Source organism: Halyomorpha halys, unplaced genomic scaffold (genome assembly GCF_000696795.3).
Source record: "Halyomorpha halys isolate HHAL.00 unplaced genomic scaffold, Hhal_1.1 Scaffold132.1, whole genome shotgun sequence".
NCBI lineage: Eukaryota > Metazoa > Arthropoda > Insecta > Hemiptera > Pentatomidae > Halyomorpha > Halyomorpha halys.
The window spans coordinates 81,754-102,786 of NW_027109437.1; the positions used below are offsets into that span (position 1 = coordinate 81,754).

Below are 21,033 nucleotides of genomic sequence, written 5' to 3' on the forward strand. Positions count from 1 at the left end.
ATACATAATTTCAACAAAGTGTTGAGCAGTGAATCATCGGAACACTTTAGAAGCGTTCAGATGCACTTTGACCACTCTATTGACCTTCATGGATTGGTACAATTTAAATCTATACAAAACAATTAATGTAAGATTTAAGCGGGGGTATTGCTTTTTGTTTATATTTATTTCAATAACTTTTTTCTCCTTTGTTATATCGAAATATTATCGAGTTTTGCAATGAATCACTTGGAGGGGTCACTTCAAACAATTAAGAGCCCTTCAATTCATTTGCTAATAAATTGTTTTTGTAATGAAATGGCCAGTTAAATTTAGATAAGACAATTAAAAGTCTTTCAAACGTGTGATTTACATTAATTTATTCAAGACATTAATGTTTCGGTCTAAAACGTTTACAAACATTGAAATGAATCACCCTCACCCATAAGTGGCGTGGTGGGAGGAGTATAACATAGAGGCTATGCTCAAATAAAATGCCACTTTGAAATCCGAAGTCTTCAAGGTGTTACACAGTCAGTAGTTCTGTTTGTTTTTTTCTCAATCATTAAGTAATATTCTTTTTCTTTTTTTTTAATACGATGGACATTTTTGAGGTTTAATTTTTTTTTAAATATAAAAAACGTGTAAGTTGGAACGTATTTTCCTACGTGAGAAATTTCCGTGTGTCAATGTCCATTATAACTTTTTTTAGTATTTTCAATAAGAAAAATAGTGCTGGGATTGTTATATCTTAATTTTATCTCGAATAAACCGGTTGTGTGCCATATAAATTATTTATTACGTGGATAATATTTTAAAAAAAAAGTTATCCGAAAATATATCACGATTGAAGTGAAAGAGATACCTCAGATTGAAGTGTGCTTCATGGAGTCTTTGTCATTTCTTGAAAAATTGCTAGCAGACCCAATGGTAAGTACTTCTATTCATCATCGTATGTTCAACGCATATTATTAATGGAATGAAATAATTATAATTAAAAAATTTAAAAAAATGACTGATCCATGCATAATTATATCAATAAGGGGGAATAAAGTTTCAGGTTGGGAGTATTTTAAATAGCACAAGATTCTTATTGTTCAGTATGTCACGTACAAGTATGATTCAGCCATAATGATAGTGTTAAAGGTATTCATGATTTCAGTCAGTCTGGCTTTTGAATGATGACTGGCAGTAAAGGGGGGGTCCCTCAAATTTAATTCCCTAGGCTTTTTTCGTCGTGTTTTAAAAATATTTCTATGACAGGAACAATATACTTTATTTCAAATTCTACCCCCCCCCTCCTTCCTTCATAGTATTAATTATTTAGCTGATGGTATCGAATGAGAATCGATTATTAGCTCTGGCTGACAAGAAGCCTCGATCCGGAGAAGGCTGCCCCAGCACATTCCCATCCCTGCACTTCCTCGAACAGCTGATATTCGTCCAAGTGTCCTCTGTCAATACTTTCCTTTTATTTATACACTGGCTGAAGGAAAGGTTTAATTTTTTCGAATTTAATTATATCATTACATGAATATATGATTCAGTTTGGGTATCGAAGAATCAAGTAGTTCTAACATTCCCCTGTACCTGACCTAACTAGATTTCTGCTAATTCTTTATTTCCAAACGTCTTACATTTTACACTTTTTTTTACGTACACCTATCTAAACTTTAAATGTATGGGAAATCAAGTTTCGAACCCAATAGAAATTTGGAAACCAAGGTTTTCAGCGGATATTAACATTTTTAGATTTAACTTTAGGTAAATAACCAATAACATCTCCACTATTAAAATATTAAATTAATTTTTTTTTTTACTCTAGTTATATTATTTCTGTAAATAATATATTCTACATAATTCATATTTAAGTATTTAAAAAAAAATTAATCAACGCTACAACCCTTGGAAGGGTCTGGGGTGCTGTGCATTGTAAGGAAGTACTGTTACTAGACTAACGGTTGTGCAAGGAGGTGATTTGGTCAGCATCACGCTCGACCACCAGATTTTTATTTTTATTTAAATTCTCTTCTGTTTGGTTTCTCAAATATTTTTTAATAATTGTAGGAAGATAGTCTGAGTGGCTTGTATTAATTGTTAGCCCGTTTGGGATCGAAGAAAAACCTGAAATAGTAATTAAACCATTGAGTCCACGTTTTGCCCCACTTCGCAGGGCTTCATTGGGGCTAAAAAAGATACAAACAACTAAAATAAAGTGACAAAAAGTAAGATAATAGATGGTATAAAATAAAAGTAAACTAAGGTGTGGCTAAATGTGATTTAAAATATGTGAACATTTTTAAGATTTAGATAAATAATCTATAGTAATATATACATATAATACACCGTTAGTGTGCTAACGATGTTTTAAAAAATTAATATCTAACATATCGCTATCCCAGTTCAACAGTGTAACCTCTCAAAAAATGGTTATTTTAAGATATGCATGTAATATTAGCAATAAGGGTATGATCTAATCTATACGTAAAGCATAAAATCATATTAAAACTTATATCATAAAATCTAGGTAAAACAGTTTCTCGATATTATAGTTCAGATTTATATTGTACAGTTCAAAAACTGTTTAAATCTTACCTTTTTTACTAAAAATTATTAATATATATATATATATCATTTTTACTACTTTTTAAGATGTTGCACTGTTGAACTGGGATATCGATATGGAGTCGTAAGAGGTAATCGATAATTATGGGAAACATATGTACTATAAACTGATTTTATAAATAAATGTTTTCGTAGTTTTACTTTCACTTAGCTCTCTATGAATGAAAAGATTGGTAACATCTTCAACTTGAAGGAGGGAGATAAGTGAATCTCTTTAATTAAATTTTTATCTGAGTATTCACTAAATATTTGGACAATATCTAAGATCAGTCTGATAAAGTCTGAATCGAAAATTTCTAATTGAGTATTGAAAAAAAAATTAAATAATTCTAACTAACACTTTTTCAATGACACCTGAATTGATCCGGTCTAAATAGTAAAATTTTAAGAAAACAAATTTTCTCGATTATTAATTGAATTTTTAGGTTGGAGTACCTAACACTTACTAGACAGGTACCTACCTCCTTCATCCATTTACCTTAATAATTATTAAGTATATATAATAATACCGTTTATTTAATTTATTGAATAAATAAATATTTTAATTTTACTCTTTATTCTGATAAAGAGTTTTGTTGATATATAAATTTATAGTTGCACAATTAAAATAATTAATCAATATAACATGGCATAGTATGATTAATAGCCAATTGTTTGTTTTTTTCTCATCAAATCGAAAAACAGTTTCTTTAACTACTCGAGCAATAAAAACATCTTGATAATTTATCAAATCGTGATTTTGAAGTGCATTTATCGCTTTTAAAAAGAAAAAGATGTCTATAATTCATTTAAACCTCGATGAAGATTGGAACCAAAATCAGCTCATGTGATATAAACTCTGTCATAAAGCTCTTTAAAATATTTAGTGAGCGTTGTAGATTTTTAGTATTAAGTATAGTATGAAAACGGCTTATTGGCAACGCTGTCTTGATCGGTATGTATTCAAACTAGATATGGGCTAAGTAGTTCTTTCGGCCCTTAGTTCATTTTCAAGGATATAACCTAAAAATAGTATTCATGATCTTTAGTTTAACATTTTTAATCGAGTTAAATGGAAAAACTTATGTTGAATGGGGAAATATTTTCTTCTTTTACCATGTTAAAACGATATAACATATAACATGGTTGAGAGTCTGTTAATAGGTCTGTTAAATGGAGTATGACGTTACGCAACAGGCCAGCTGAGCTTGTCACCGTTTTATTTGTTGTCGTGTTAACTTGTTTATATAACAAATACTTGGGTCTCCATCTTGACAAGAGAATTACTTGGAATCCACACACAAGACAGAAACGACAAGAAACTGCTCGTAGGTTCCGATTGCTACATCACTTACTTGACAAACGCTCTAAACTTCCCATTCACTACAAAAAATTAGTACATACTACGATAGTTAGACCAATTTCCAATCCAATCCAAAATCCTACGTAAAATCCTTGATGCTCCTTATTACGTTACTAATAAACTCATTCACAAAGACCTTAACATCCCATTCGTTGCAGGTTTGGCCCAAAACATATATGCGTCTCTTCATTCCAAACTCCTTAACCATCCTAATCCATTAATTCTTAATCTTTCATCCTTAACAATCCCTGAATTTCCTCCAAGGCGTCTGGAAAGAAGATAGCCACGGAACCTTCTAATTTTAATTAATGTTTGAAGTACCACCAATGGGTGGTTCCTTTCCAAGATTTTCAACGTTTCGGCCAATTCGCCCATCCTCAAGGACAATCTTAAATACTATTTTAGAACCACACTTAACCAGTTTAAAAAAACTTATTGCAGACTATTCTGCCCAGATAATAAATTTCAGTCCACATTTACTCCATTTTGTCAATTCTTCACATTAAATTAAAACTTTTAAATACACACAATCAACCTTCTCTATCAAAATTTATCACAATTTTTGTTTTTTGAAGATATATGCCAATGGGCAATTAACCTGACAAACATAGACAATTTAAATGAATTGTGTCAGTTAAATGCATGAGGTATGTTAAAATATATTGGTATTATGTGAGGAGGTAATTTAATAATAATGTGACAGCTATTTTTAGGTTGTATCCTTGAAAATGGTCTATAAGGGCCCAAACGTATTTTTTTTTTTTAAATATTAAGTTGAGAGAAATATGGATCTTTGAAGTAGATGTTTTTATTTAGATAGTTCATTTTTCATTGAGTGATCCTTTGAGGTCCCGATGTCGAAAAAGAACTAACTAGTTCGAATGGCTGTTTTTCGGCGTATCAGACTGAACTAACTCAGTTCGTAACAGAATTACGAATAGGCAAATATATGCCTGAAAAAACAAGACGACTCCTGACAAATATTAAACAAAACATTTCATTTTGTAATGAACATTTTCCAAATTAAAATACTGCTGTCAATTAAACATTGGTGGGGAAGAGATTGGGGTTCCGAGAGGAATCCTTGAGGGCATCCACTTAACGTTGTATGACGTGGGGATTATTTATCGAGGGGGGAGGGGAGGGCTGATGCTTACGGACAGTTTTTTCTTTATACAAGTAGTAAGAATTAAATAATCTTTGACAAGAAAATACTTCAATGTGGAAAAGATGGTCTCCATACCATGGTATAACTTTTTCAAAATAATTTGTGAAAACTGGGAAAATATTATTAGATAATACAAAAATAAACAAAACTCCTCGGGAGGAATTAAAAAATGCGTTATGAATAACTAGTTCAAACATGAAGAAAACTTTTTTAAAACAAATAGCAGGCCTTTCAATTAATGGAAAATGACGTCACGCAACAGACCTGCTGAGCTCGTAACCGTTTTGTTTATTGTGTTAGGTTATTTGCTCCTAGGTTGTGTTAGTATTGTTTTGGACAACTAATAAAGCAATGGACGATAATAATAATAATGTAATGACAGTTGTTAATTAGCTTATCTTGATTCTCTTCCTCAGAAGTTAGAAGAACAAGAGACTCAGTAGCCAAACTTTCACATAACTTCAACTTTTCACTTAATTTAGGCATGTTGTAATAAATTACTTTAATCAAAACATAAAAGTAAACAATAACATGAATGAAGTTTTGGAAGGAAAGGTTGAAACAAGTTGTTTAGAAAATCCACCAGGAGCTCTTATTCATTTAACGTATAACATGACCTTAAACAGGGCTTCTCACAATCCTATACTTAACATGGTAAAGCATATTACATTTAACACAACATTATGAATACTCTTTATGTTATAGTTTTTAATCTTGTTTTTTGGCCTTAATGAAACCTTGAAACGTTGGTAAATTACAGTTTCGTACTATTTAAGCTAATTTTTTAGCTTATTCTTATGACCTTATTCCTTTATCAATAATCTAAAAGTTAAAACCTTTCCTCGAAATTTGCGTTTCAAAAGAATCGAAAAAACTAAATAAGAAAAATGCATCTGTCCTCCGAGGTTTTTCATGCGTACTATGTTTTAGCATTCAAGTCAGGAGTAACTCCAGTATCATTCTCAAACCTTCGTTTCAAAATGGCGGTGGATTTGAAATTTAGGTTCATACTCCCCCACCTTGGCCTTCTACTACGATAGAGGAAAATTATTAGTTGTTTTATAATCATTAAATATTTATCAACTTTTTTTTTAATGTTTATTATTTTAATTAACCTCTGTAATTGACCAGTTTATCTCGACATTGTTAATTGATCAATTTTTTTTTTCATTATTGGCCTTATGATTCTGAAACATTATTTATTATTATTTATCTATTTATGTAATTTTTAATTAATTTAAATAATAAACTATTGTTTAAGCCATAAATTAAACTTGATAAAATTTAAATAATCCATTATTTATTAAAAAAATAAATAATAGGTTTCCTCAAACCTATATACATCCACCAAGCACAAAAGCTCTGATTAAGACCTACAATGTGGGTTGATACGTTGTTCATTAATAAGTAGTTAAAACTATTTGAAGAGTTTTCTACCAGAAGTCAAAATATCCACTTTTGGAAGGTTATTAAAATAATTATAATGGGAACATCTCTTGTTGATAAGATAAATTTTTATTGAAAATGTTGATTTGTAACGCTTAATTGACGGGGGGGGGATTTAAAATTTGAAATTAATGCAATAAATTTTAGATACAGAATTTTAATTTGTAAAATTTGGACCATTTCCTAATAAACCAAGGTATAATAATTTGCAGTGTTTGTTTTCCTTGCGATTTCTTTCTATCGCCAGGATTAGTTTTTCAGGACTATGGAAATAGTGAAGAGGTTTTGTTCAACCGCCCTCTGCGTTTGGCACTGCCGAGAAATAAGCGGGGAGATGAATAAATGTATGGGTTCACACGGTACATTCCTGTGGAGGCGATCCTCCTGTTGATTGTTGACCTACTCCCTTAGGACCGGTCTCCCGGCTCGGTATTCCTTATATACTTATATATATTCCTTATCTGTCTGCCTGTCCCCGTTTTCCACACCTTTTCATTATATATATATTTATTTATTAACATTTACAACTATATTTTCATAAAAATACATCCAGTAAATTTGATGTAAGATCATAATTGTAAGGTACGGCCATGTAGAGAAACAACCCATTGGTAGCATTCTAATAAAAATTTTACATTAGAAGGTCTCGAGGCCATCTTCTTTTCTGGCTCTTCTGAAGATGGAATGGAAGAGCAAGGTTAGAAACTAGTTGGTTTGGGTGGTTAGGGAGTTTAAATGGAAGGATTGATGTCTGGTTCGGTATAGATCGGTCACATATGGAACATTTAAGGTCTTATTATGTATGATTTGATTTGTGACAATGAGCATTTAGGATTTTACGAAAGATGAATTTGAATTTATTAGACTAATTTTTTATCGGACTCCTGTTTGTAATTTTGTGCTTATTACCTGTAGAGAGTAATACTTCCATTACAAAAATCTTTAAAGATTCTTCTTCTATTAATCCAAGCGGCCATGATAAATAAGCTTTTTCCATTTCTCCGCTTCGGATAATCTAATACAAAATTATTTTTTAAAAAATCTCCTCTTATACAAGGTAGGCTTCTGTATATAAAATATTTATCTTTCATAATTTCCACAATTTTTTATTTTATTTTCAATGGGTTATAGCTATAAATCGAATTTTTATGCAATATAATATGCAAAATCGTGCAGTAAAAACCCAAAATGTGTATAAAAACACCCAATTTCATGGATAATAATTTTTATTGTTTAATTTATGATATTAATACATGTAAATCTTACCTAATCTTGTTTGAATCAGATTAAACTCGCTGAATCCTGTCTAAATAAAAAACTGAAATACGCTGATTAAAAACCAATTTTTTGTTTTGTCTATAATTAAAGAGCTATGAGGAAGGTATTAAATTAATTTACATTCCTATTATGAAGGCTGAAATTCAAAATTTCAAATTATTAAAAATATCTAAAATTAAAAAAAAAAAAAAAAAATGTATGCAAGGCATATTGTATGGAGTAAAGGAGTATTTGAGAATATTATTCCAAGTTAAATTCTGTGTTTAATTTCTCATAATATTTCACATAGTCTTTTTTTTCCGCTCTGCTTTTCAATTGTGTGTTCAATATATTAATGTAGAAAAAACTTTTAAAAAATTGATTTAAAATGTGTAGATATAATTATATTGATTACACCAATTTTTTTTTTATTTTAAAAAATTGTTTATGGAATATAATAGTATAAAAAAAATAAATAAATTGAAATTTCCACTAGTCAAAACAGTTTGACGGAGGAATGAAGGCTTGTGGCATACTGTGACTCAAGTTAAAACATTAGCACTGAATGTTCTCTATAACAAGCGTATTCTAGAGTGTTTTTTTTTTTTTTTTAATAGTTAATATTATTACAAGAAAATTCGTCAAATTTATTTACTTGTTCTTTTTTCTTAGGTTGAATTAGACTCTTCGTATCTCAATTAATGCTATTGCTATACCTCAAAGTTGTCAATTCTAAACTATAAATTAAAAGGAGGGAGGAATGAATAAATTATAACATACGTACACACATAAATTTGATGAAAATCAAAATTACAAAAATTACAGTTTTTAGTGGAGGGGGGGAGTGAACATATTTAGTAGAAATTTAGTCGCTTCTTAAAAATATTCTGCAATTTTGATGTAGATTTTTTTGATAGTTATGTCGTCGTTCTATCATACCGTTGTAGCATGAACAACAAGACAATTATTTTGTCATTCTCCCCCCCCCCCCGACTCTCTTGTGCTGAATTAATTAATGTGACATCGCTGTTACTTTATTCTACGTCCGCTCCTAACGTAATTAACGCATTACTTTTTTCATTACAGAGGAGATATTTTCCTCCGATATAATTCATCAATTGAGATAATTATCTTTGGATTCGTTTTGAAACGGAGAGTTGTGTTGGTAGATGAGTTGCAGCGAGGTATATTAAGAGCTATATAGATGGCCGTGGGAAACTTCCGGAGCAGGTGGCGCCCCCCATTAAGTTGAGCTGCTGGCAACACTGTACGCTGAGGCCCGTATTATCTTCGACATTTTTTTTTTTTAATAGTGAAATAAAAAATTATGCTGGTTTTAAACTATTTTTATTAAAGATGATACGATTGTAGACGAGTCATTGTATTGCACGAAATAAAGACTACTCTAGTTTGTTATAATCAATGAAGTATCTTAAGTGGTTAGAATGCCAAGTGTAAAATTGAGTTTACCTAAAAAGTTTAACGTTGAGATTGAACCTAATAATGTTTCACTCGTGTTCAGGACTATTTGAACTTTGTGTCAATGTTGCAACAACTTATTGGAGGTACCCAAAATCTTTTATTTCCCAAGTTATTAAAGGTTTGTCTTTGCCTTTTCTGGAAAACTAACCTGTTCAAAGAGCGTTTTGAGCAATTTTAAATAGAATAGATAACCTATTTGACAAATTTTCACCAAAATTATCTCACTTTATTATAGGTTCTCTAATTCTAAGTTTCTAAACTTCTTTTTTTTGGGGGGGAGGGAGGGGGTTTGAATTATACACTCCCTATTTCCCTCGCTGCTGCACTCTTATAAAAAAAAAATATCAGCAGTTCTGAGTTCCACAACTTCTCTTAAACCTTATAATTTATTTTATTTAAATATCTATCAAAATGATTGATTGAACTGAGTTTTTTAAAAACTTTTATTATCTGAATCATGGATGAAAGGGAAAGCATTGACAATCCACATAAATCTTTTTTAGAGATTGAAAATAAGATATAACATCCAAATAAAAAATAACCTAGCATAAAAGAACAGGTAGGAAAAATGGGGGAAAAAAAAATTAAATAATTCCAGGAGTAGTATATTTATCGATAACATACTTCACAGTATTTTTCCACTAGCTTTATGAAAAATACAATTAAAGGTTCTCTCTTCTAAAAAAGAGAGCATATAATTGTATTGTTTGTAAAGCTATTGGATATGTACTCTTAGCACCATTGTGAAGTAAGTCATCGATATAAAAATAAATAATTTTGATGATCTGATTAGGATGAAGAGGTAAAAGTTTAAAAGGGGTCAAAACATTCCTAAAATATGAAAAACACATATATGTAGAGAATACAACTGGCATAAATAAAATTAATATATATATATTTTAAATAATGTGGGTTTAATTTTGTCCTAAGAATTTTTTCCTCTATAATTTTGATTGTCATTTCATAATTAATAATGAATACTACTAAAATAATAAACAATTTTAATACAATTGTTCATATTACTTTTTTTGATAAATTCTTTAAACCGAATTATGTAAAAAAATGTAATTATACAGTTATGCGATGAAGGACATCTAAATAAATGTGTGATTTATTTACTTTTTTTTTTTGTTATGTTGGTAAAAATTTAATTTTTTTTTTTTTGTGTTTATCTTTTATGTATACATCATCTATCACTTAATTAAAAATATAGTAATATTTTATCGATTACGTAATATTTTCTTGATTAAAGTGGAGTCTAATTTTTCTGCAAGATGATTTGAATAGCAAACAGTTCATTAGTTTGGCAAATAGCAATTTTATGAATCAAGGAAGCAATTACTATTTCTGTTTCAATTCATTATTATTTTCCTAATATTGTCTATAAAACAATAAATAAAATTGAGAAAGTTCTGTTTTTTTATTTAAATCTTAGTAAACTTAGATGACTAAGATTGTGTATTAGTTTCAATTTGATTATTTGTGATTGAATAATCTAGAATGTAATAATTTCTGTGAATGTTATATATTAATATATTTGTTTGTGTGTTTGCAGTACACGGGGAGTGGGGCCGAAGATTATGCTGGGGATGATTCACCTCGGTATACATCTCCTAAATCAGCAACAGGTACGGTTTACCAGCCCGGTGAACCACCCTACTACGTTGGTAAGTACAGCTTTTGTCCAATTATTATATATTTAAATTAATTAATTAAATTATTTTTTAAATTTCTTACTTTCTTTTTCAAATTTCTCATTATCTCATTTATTATAAATGAAAAGTTCCGTTTTGTAGATGATGATATTGTTACAGAAAATGGTGCTAGTAATGGAGGTGGCGAGGCCTGGACAGGAGGTCCCCCTTCGTATTATAGTTCGACACCTGGGTATCCAACTCCTCACCATGAATCGATTGTAAGTGTATCATTATATAAAAATGATATTAATACTAATATTTATTATTTTTTTAATTATAATGATCAATTATTAAAATTCTTAACCCATATTATAACTTAAATTAATACATATTATAAACTAAATAATAACATGGCTTAAATTAGTCTATAACTCCCTTTTCGGAGCTTCATTGGCTTCGAGAATAAAATCATAAATAAAAGTATAAAATCTTCAGGCCTGGAAATGTGATACTCAGAAACATATAAAATGGATTGTTGTAATTATAATAAAGCAAAGATATAATTACAGAATAGATGAATCAGAAGATGATTTGTTGAGAGTTGACCTTGGATTATTTATGAGGAGAAGATGATAGAGAGTCCAGTCAGTAAAGAACACAAATAATTAAAAACTTATTTATTAGTACCAACGTTTCGGCCTGAATTTCAGGCCTTTATCAGAACAATAAAAAACAAGAAACATAAGAAGATAACAGATTATATAGTTACTTAAGTAGTATTGCAGAATATGCATAGTGTAATATTATAAAAGTATTGAAAATTTGTATAATAATCTACAGGGAAAATAGTAATATTAAATTGAAAAATGAAATATGAAAATCAACTAAAATAAATACATGTACAAAATTGGAAATTGTTTAAAATTGAAGTACTATAAAGAAAAACGTATATGTGATTAATTAAATACATAATTAGAATTAAAAAAGTTAAAGAAGTAGATATAAAGTTATATAAGCTAAGAGCAGTGATATAAATAATAGTAATTAGATGTGATGTAAATAACCAATAAAGAGGGTGAAAAAGAAATAATAAGGAAAGAGAGGAAAGGTGGCAGAAAAGAATAAAAGGTAGTTCATAGAAACACTGAAATACCGACTGGAGGCAATTCCAGTGCGGTGGGCCGATCGGGAGTTACAATTCGTGAATCCTAAAATACACTTTACATAGAAAAAAAATATATAAAAATGTGAAATTCATTATTTTATTTCATATCGTTTCTGTATAAAAAATAACAAAAACAAAAATATAAGAAACACATTACAGCTACACAAACATAATTAAATGCAATCATATTAAAGTTGAGTAGTGAGCGATATTTTTCAAGGTTATTAACCACCTAAAAATCAAAATTTGTATTAAAGTATAAGTTACATATCTGGTATTGAAGGATAAGATGGTCCAAGTGTTAGTTGGAAAAGTACATGAAGTACTAAGAAAACTATTGATAAAAAAATATTATCCGGGTAGTGGTCTAATAGGTTTATCAAAGTAGCACAAAAACTATTTATTATACTCCAGTTTTTCACGATTGGATATTTGCCTGTTGATGATTATTCATTATCTTTTTGTTGGAAATCTTTCGTCTTAAAAAAAAACTTATTTGTGTTGGAAGAATAAAAATACAACACATTAGGTTATATAAAATAAAATAAATTATATTGAATGAGGCTATTATTGATACAATAATTAAAACCAAAGTGTTTCTTATTATTTGTATTTGTCTGTATCCTTTAGATTCTGTAACGGTGCGAAGTAGCATAAGAGTCTTAGCCCTCTCTTATTTAATATTATGATAGACTAAGAATGGAAAATATGTAAAAGGAGAATTCCTTGAGCATCTGTAGGTTACTGAAACCCGCTCCCAGTGCTCGTCCAAACTTTCATTTATGCAGATGACTTAATGGTGATTGCAGATGGACTGGAAGTCCGCAGATGCTTGTTGATGAAATGAAATGGAAAGGTTTGAGTATAAATCCCTGCAGGAGCAAAATCTTGCATATTGGAAGATCAGACCAACTGTTTGCAATGAATTGACTCGAACAGAACCTTGAAATATTGGAAAATTTTCAATATATAAGTCTTATCATTAGTAGGAATGAACAAATAGACCATGAGATATTAAACCAAATAAGAAAAGCAAATGCATTCTTCTTAATACTTCTGTGCTGATAGGCAAACAAGAAGTCGTCAAAAAGACAAACTTTTACCTGTTTGATTATGTATTCTTGCCTGTTCGGCTTTATGGTTCAGAAAGTTGGAAAATTTTTTAAAATATGCACACAAACTTATGGCAAAGGAGATTCTTAAGGAAAGTGTTATGGGGAAATGACAGCATCTGGGCCACATTAGAATTGCAATTAGAAAGTGATTGTATAAATGGCCTCAGAAAGGAACTCAATTGCTCCGTGAATTAATTCTAGATCTAGACAGAGCTGCAACAGAGGCTGTTCCACTAAGGAGATAGATAAAGAAAATATGTTTAATATGTTTATTCATATTGTAGTTAATCGCTAGTGTAGGAATCTTTCCCACCATTTTCAGAGTTTAATGAGTTATTTCTTTCAGGGTGGAGGGTACGTGCGGAGCGTCTCTCCTACGAGGGACCCTCTTCCGCCAATGTCCTCTCTTCGAGGTCCTCATTCCCCTCCTGTTGTGTTTATCCCGGGAGGAGCCCAACCTCCTGGTGATACGCTAGTCGGAAAAGCTCTAGCCTCAGTAAGTAACTCTAAAATAGATTTTAGACAAAGGAACTTACTTAATTTTCTAATGTATGTGTATCTATTTATATAAGATAAAATGTAAGTTTTTGATATAACTTCAACAATAAATAAAGCGTTGAATTCCACAACTAGCCAAGTCTATTTTTATTTGAGGCACTAGCTCGTTAAACATGGTATCTAACTCTAATTGTGTAAACCAAATTATTTAGTGCTGATTTCATAAATTTTTATGATATTTATATTCTTAGAAGAACAATGTTATTATCAAGTTAAGATAATTAACTTTTGGGTTAAGATGTAGCATTATAATTGATAAACATCTCCATGTTATACAAAATTTTTTCAGTTACCCTGTTTTACGGCTGAGTGCCTCATTCATTTAAATTAATAATTTTGGTACTAGATTATCACAGAAATAAAAGAACTTTTTCCATAAACAATTTAATCATGTGATTTTTAACGAGTTATGAAATAAATTATCTTTTAATAATTTAGTACTCTGTCAATTAAAAAAAACTTTGAAAAATGAACTTGTCTAGTTTGAGAATGCATCTCAAATTAAATAAAAATTCATCGCTTAATTGTACAAAATATGTTTTATTAGCTTTTATAATAGAAAAATTTTGAGTTTTTATCATTATGAAGTATATTGAGGGTTGCAATGATAGTAGAGGAAGATAATTTCGGTTTCTTGCAAAAAAAAGTTAATTTTTTTATAATAAAATAACAAGTCAAATAACAATATAAGATATGGACTGTTATTATTTATAAATATTGTATTGTATTTTTATATTCATTTAATTTCATTACTAAAAAAATGTGCTTTAAGAATTTATTTTTGAAATGAGAAATGTTTTCAGATATATGTGGAGGATAATTCATTCAATTTTATATAAAAGCAGTTAAGGTTTTGTGGGATATGTGGTAATTTGTTAATTACCAATTAATTTAGGGGATTATTAATTATCCTATTGTAATAAATTGGGGTTTAATTGTATTCAAATTTAATTAATTTCTTTCTAAAAAAACAATAGTTCTATAAATTCTGAATGAAATATTCATTAGATGACCTTATAATATAAAAAATTCTCTCAAAGTTGGTTTTTTGTGTAGCTTTTTTGTTGTATTTATTTGAAATTTTATTTATGTCTTCATATTGTCCGTAAAATAATTTTAAAACTAAAAAAAGTAATTCTTTTGCGTTTCTGTATGAAAGCATTCAAGTGGCTCTCTCATCCATTAAACTTAATTTTGTTGAGGCCCTAAAACATTTCTATTATACAAAATATATTTTTGGATAAGAACTAATTTTAATTTGTCGACTTTTCCTCTAGTATTTGCTTTACTCCATATAAAAGAATATTTCCAAGTTCAGATTGCTTTTTAAATATCTTAAATTTTCTATAATCGCTTTGTGAATGCAATAATGATAATATATTAACTATTTTCTTAGTATTTATGCTATTAATTCCAGAACTAGTGGTATTAGGTTGCTTCTGAACCAATTTACTTGATCATCAAGAGGCTAATTTGACTACGTGCAAAGGAGCGGAAGACCCATGTCACTGAGGCAGAGCCGTGCGCTCTTGCAGGCAAACTAATTTAACTTATCTCCTCCATTAACTATCCTCCCTCCTGGTCATGACCAGTTTACTCATTCGGAAAATGTGATAGCTCAACTAAATATATATGGATTTCCCAGTTGTCACTGTTGTAGTCATGGCCTACCGCTCGCCTGGTTCAGAGCTTGATTCTCTCGACCAATTGTTCTCTTGTTTTACTCATCAAAGGGTACTTGTACTTAATTATGAATATACTTTTTTAACTATGAATTATTAAATAGCAAGAGCTTAGTTCTAGACTTAACCTACTTCGGAATAAACTTGTATTTGAATAGAGAATAGAATAAGCTCAGGAATAAAACTATCTCAGATCTATTTTTTTATTTTAATGTTTGAAGTGTGAAAATTTCAAGAGTTAGATTTTTATAGCAACATATGTTTATATATACAGGTAATTTTTTTTATATAATTTCCTATTTCAGTTAGCCAAGGATTCAGAGAGTTAGGATAAAATTGAAAGAAATTATGCAGATAATCATTTTCTGTTTCATTGTAAATGTGAGTCATCCCTGTGTGTTCACCCAGCCTCAAAAAATGGGTACCTTTAATTGAATCAAAATCTAGCGGTCATGCGCGATTCTGACCAAATCACCTCCTTGCACAACCATTGGTTTAGTAACAATACTTTCTTTCAAAGTACTGAACCCTTAATCATAATGATGAGTTAATCATTGACCGCGGAGTGTGAGGATAAAATGAATAAGTATTCGGTCAGTAAAGAACACCAATAAGTAAAAACTTTAAAAAAAAAAAAAAAAAAAAAAAAAACTAGGCTATAATAAATAATCCTTTACGTATTTGTGTTTGTCACTAATTGTACAATGTACAAATTGTATTATGTGTATTCATGTACTGTGTCTATATTTTATATTCTATTTATCCTGCATCTTACTTATTCTTGTGTAATATGAATAGTTGTTGACGATTCTAAGGCATTTGTCCGTAATACTTGTAGTTTTTTTTATGTTTGTTAAATTACTGGAACTGTGTTTAGGGACAGGTTTGTGTTGTGATAGGCGGAAAAAGATATTTGCATGCTTGTAAAAAGATTTTGTTGGCCTAAAATGTGTGAAAAAAGTGGAAATTAATCTAGAATTTCAATTACCAACACAGTTAAAAATTATGTTTAAGCAAAAACTTTTTCAAGCTGTTGATAACTTTTTATTTTCAATTAGTTTGTGTTATCAGTTATTTTTTTAAATATTATTTTATTGTAATAAAGGCTTTTTTGATTATTTATAATTTAATTTTGTTCAGATATACCCTACGGAACAGAGCGCAAGCAGCTACAGTAGTAACCCATCTACACCAGTGAGTTCGCCGCCCCCGCTCGGGCAGCAGGTGAGCGGATGGCAATCGCCGCACTTCCCTCCTCCGCCACAAGACAGGCCGACACCATCCCAGCCTCCAATTCACATGGTATGAATTTAATATTAATAACATATTAAAATATATTTATTAATTCAAGAAGGACTTTTTAAATATGATTTAACACTTTTCATTCGACTGAATTTTGAAATTGTATTTACTAACTTTTTGTTTAAATTTATGTTTTTATTGTTGGCTTCAAGTTGTTTTGGTTTTGGTATATAAAGTTATAAAAGCTTATAATGATTACAAGGGTTACTAATATATCTTAAATAATTAATGTGTCTAATTAGGAGGAGAAGATGGTTAGTTTTGCGGTCAGTTAAAAACACAAATAAATAATAACTTCTTTATTAGTGCCAACATTTCGACCTGAATTTCAATCCTTCATTAGGGCTAACAACCACAAGATAACACCTGATGAATAAAAAGAAAATAACTACCATTATAGATACAAAAATAGTATTGAATGAAAGGCATGAATAGCTTAAGTATTATCAGAAGATAAAGGCTGTATGAGAAGAGTAATATTAAAATTAAGTAATTATAAAATACATATGAATATATAGTAAGTAAATATATGTAAAAAATGAAAATTATTTAATTTCTATAAATTTTTGAGGTTATAAAACTTCCAAAGATGAATATAAATTATTGTATATTTTTCTTCATAGTCGTACAACGTTTCGGGACCATTCTCCCATATCCATGCACCTTAACAATTCTACAAATAATAACTCATTTTAAACAACAATTCTCATCCATGTCATATATGTGTATTTGTAATTCATATAATTATATTTACCTCATACTTTCAATTTCACTATTGAAATTATGTCATCTATATAATATGGCTGAAAATTGTTTCGTACTGTGTAATTGTTTACTTCATTATCCTTTACTATTGGTGCATTCTTCTCTCTCTTTGAATCTTATCTCATGTCCAGTGTGCTGTTTTGTTACCTCCCTATTTATATGTCCTACTTAATCTATTGTATAATTTAAATTAAACTTTATAATTTGACTCTTTTATTCTCACTTATTTCCTCTCGTTTTTTATGTTTATATGGTTAATCTATTTATAATGTTGGCGTAAAGTGTATTTAAATGTTTAGTGTCAGTTTTATTTTTTATTGTGTCTTTAATGTTGGGAAAATTATTTAAAATATAATAATTAAAAAAGTGGGAAATAAAACTTATATATAGGTAATTAAGTATGTTAGTACCTCTTACTTGATTTTAATGTTACTCTTCTCAAAGAGCTTTATCTTCTTATAATAATATTCAAGCTATTCTTGTCTTTCAACAATATTTATGTATCTATGTCAGTAATTTTCTAATGATTCTGTCATCATCATCATAATCAACAGCAATAAGCAGTGTCAGGAGAAAGTTTATACAGCCCTCTCCAACTCTACCAGTTTTCTGCAAGGCGCCTTCTGTCTTTCCATTGAAGTCCTCTTCTCTGTAAGTCGCTTTTTACCTGATCTTCCCATTTCCTTCTAGGCCGTCCTCTTCCTCTCTTGCCCGGTACTTTGACTCAGTAGGCCTCTAGCTATCCTCCTTGGTTCCCTTCGCAGAAGATTTCCCAGCCATCTCAGTCGATTCTCTTCTATCACATCATTGTGATTGTTAGTGTTGTGTACTCTGTCTCCTCTTGTTTTCCCCTCAATATTTTGGAAGAATGTCATTTCTGACGCTTGTATCCTTGATTAATGCTTCTTCATCAGTTTCCATGTCTAATCATTCTGTATTTCCTCTTATTCATTGGTTATCTTGTTGTTTGTTCTTAGCTCTGTTGAAGGCCTGAAATTCTGTCCGAAATGTCGGCACTAATAAATAAATTTTTACTTATTTGTGTTCTTTATTGACTCCAGCACTCCAACCATCTTCTCTTCATTATATAAATCCACGGTCAACTACAAACTCATCATAAAGTGCCTAATCAATGTTAGTTTTGTTTTGGGGGTCAGTAAAAATGAATATACCAGATGTGATCAAATAAAAAGAAAATTTATATCGAAAGTCACTGTGATTTTTTGTGTTCATTTAAAAAAATAAACTATACAGCCTCAGGTTTGTATCATACTTATCGTAATTATGCAGACTTTCTTTTATTCTTGTTAGAAAAGAAAAGAAAAGGTATGTCTTAGTATTTAATCAGAGCTTTTTGTTTTATTTTTGTTTTGAATGGTTTTTTTTTTTTTTGTTTGTTTATTTTTTTGCTTATTTTCATTGGTAACATTGTTATTTAATGCCATTGTAATTTAGTTTTAATTTATATTGGTCGTGATTGAGTGTTATTAATAATATATTTTATACAAGTGTTATTTCTTTGTTCTATGACACATTAAACACTGAACTAATTTTTTTTTTTATTGTGGGATGGATTATGTAAATGGATTAATAATGTACAAAAGAAATTCCAGTGCTCAATTTTAATTAATTTAAATTAATAAATAGATGCAAAAAAAAAAAATTGTATTTTTATAGTATTTTGAAAAATGGGACCTTGATCTTAAGGGAATGGGAGATTGTCAAAGTCCTCTTATTGCACTGCATAGTTTAACTCAGAATTTGTTATACAAAATAGATTAGAACTCGTATTAATATATCTAATGGCATCAAGGCATCTCATAGATGCTATAATGATTTCAACTGTGACATAGATCCAACATGTTGTTTAACAATATTTTTGAATGAATGATCTAGGCTGCTTAATATATAAATGATAGACCGTATTTTTCAAACTATGGAGAAGATGGAGGTATATATACCGACCATCTTTGTATTTAGATTTAAGTTGCTGTTTGTCCTTAGTGTTATGGTAAATGCTTGGATCAAATCTCACCAAATGTGCACTAAGACAAATTTAATTAAATTTTAGGATAAAATAGTGCTTGTTTTGTTGCATTATTATTTTATTTTTTCACATTGATTTTTTTTTTTTTTTGCTTACCTATTTTATTTAATTTGTTTATGTTTTTGCTGGATATTATTATAATTCAGAAAAAAAATTTAAATTTTACATGTATCTTACGAATCTTTTTCTTTGTTTGTATTTATTTACACATACAGATACAGAATATATGATTGAGTGTTTTGTTAGTTGTTCATTTTACTTTAGATTTATTATGAAAATTTTTTTATGAATTATATAAACTGATTATGATAAAAGGAAGAATATCTAAATTTCTAAATGATTAGATTAACGCCTGTGCTAAGAGAGGCTCAACAGTCTTTAGTAAAATCCATTTTTTAGGGATTGTGCCTACATGGCCCTTTATAAATTTTATCAAATTCCATTTACTATATTGACACAGGTATTTTCCTTGACACGCCTAAATTCTGATAACGACTCGTCCGATTTGGGCTAGAGTTGTTGATTAATATTAAATTGGAAAAATCACTGTTTAGTGTTAACTCCTATGGATATTGCGTAACTCTAATTGGAGGATTAATTAACTTAATCTCGTTTTGACTTTGGTATCATAGAGTAGTAATTACGAGTTCAGAACTAAAGCAATCTGTATATGTATGTGTTTAAATTAAATGAAGGGTCAGGTGAAAAATCAGTTATCACTTTTTTTTAATTAACTTATCGGTTTCAATGGATTCGGGATGAAAGTTTGTATTCTTCCAGGTAAAGTATGTGAGGGAAAAAAAAAAAATTAGAATTTGTGAATTAAATTTGACTTTCTTGAAGAAAACAGATTTTGATTCCGAATAACTTAAATTTAAAAAAAAAAAAATGAAAGGAATATGGTCCGGGTGCGGTCAAAAAAACTCAAATAGTAGAATATACTATTTATTGAGCCAACGTTTCGCCCCACGTTGCAGGGCTTCGTCAGGGCTATTTTGACGGAAGTAAAAACAAAAATGATGAAAAAAAAAAATTTTTTTTTTTTACTTCCGTCAAAATAGCCCTGACGAAGCCCTGCAACGTGGGGCGAAACGTTGGCTCAATAAATAGTATATTCTACTATTTGAGTTTTTTTGACCGCACCAGGACCATATTCCTTTCATCTTTACACACGGTCAACCAATAATCTTCCAGTATGTTAAAAAAAAAAAGTGATTTATCTGTTTATCACCTAATTCTTCCAATAATGGTACGTTTTATATAAATTTAATATCTTAAAATTGATTGATATTGATAATATCCAGTTTGCTTTTATTTTTGTTTTGTTTTTATTTCTTTATGTTTTTATGCATTGTGTTGTGTGTGAAAATGTTAGGCAGCCCCTGAGCAACAGAGATTCGATGATGCGATTGGGGTCCTTAGGGACCACGCAGAGGTAAGATACATCACTTTAATTTTATTTA

General features: G+C 29.6%; 1 protein-coding gene across 4 annotated transcripts in view; it reads left to right on the plus strand.

The window, feature by feature from the left end:
* The window catches only part of da (daughterless), a gene marked incomplete at its 5' end in the record, with an annotated part of 120,042 nt that overhangs the window by 71,832 nt on the left and 27,177 nt on the right, over window positions 1–21,033 (plus strand). For 3 of the 4 annotated variants that reach the window (XM_067047605.1, XM_014416704.2, XM_014416705.2), the window contains 5 exon segments: window positions 10,855–10,966; window positions 11,114–11,214; window positions 13,563–13,712; window positions 16,597–16,758; window positions 20,946–21,005. In XM_067047605.1, coding sequence (XP_066903706.1) covers window positions 10,855–10,966; window positions 11,114–11,214; window positions 13,563–13,712; window positions 16,597–16,758; window positions 20,946–21,005 — 585 coding nt within the window. 4 annotated transcript variants of the gene reach the window in all.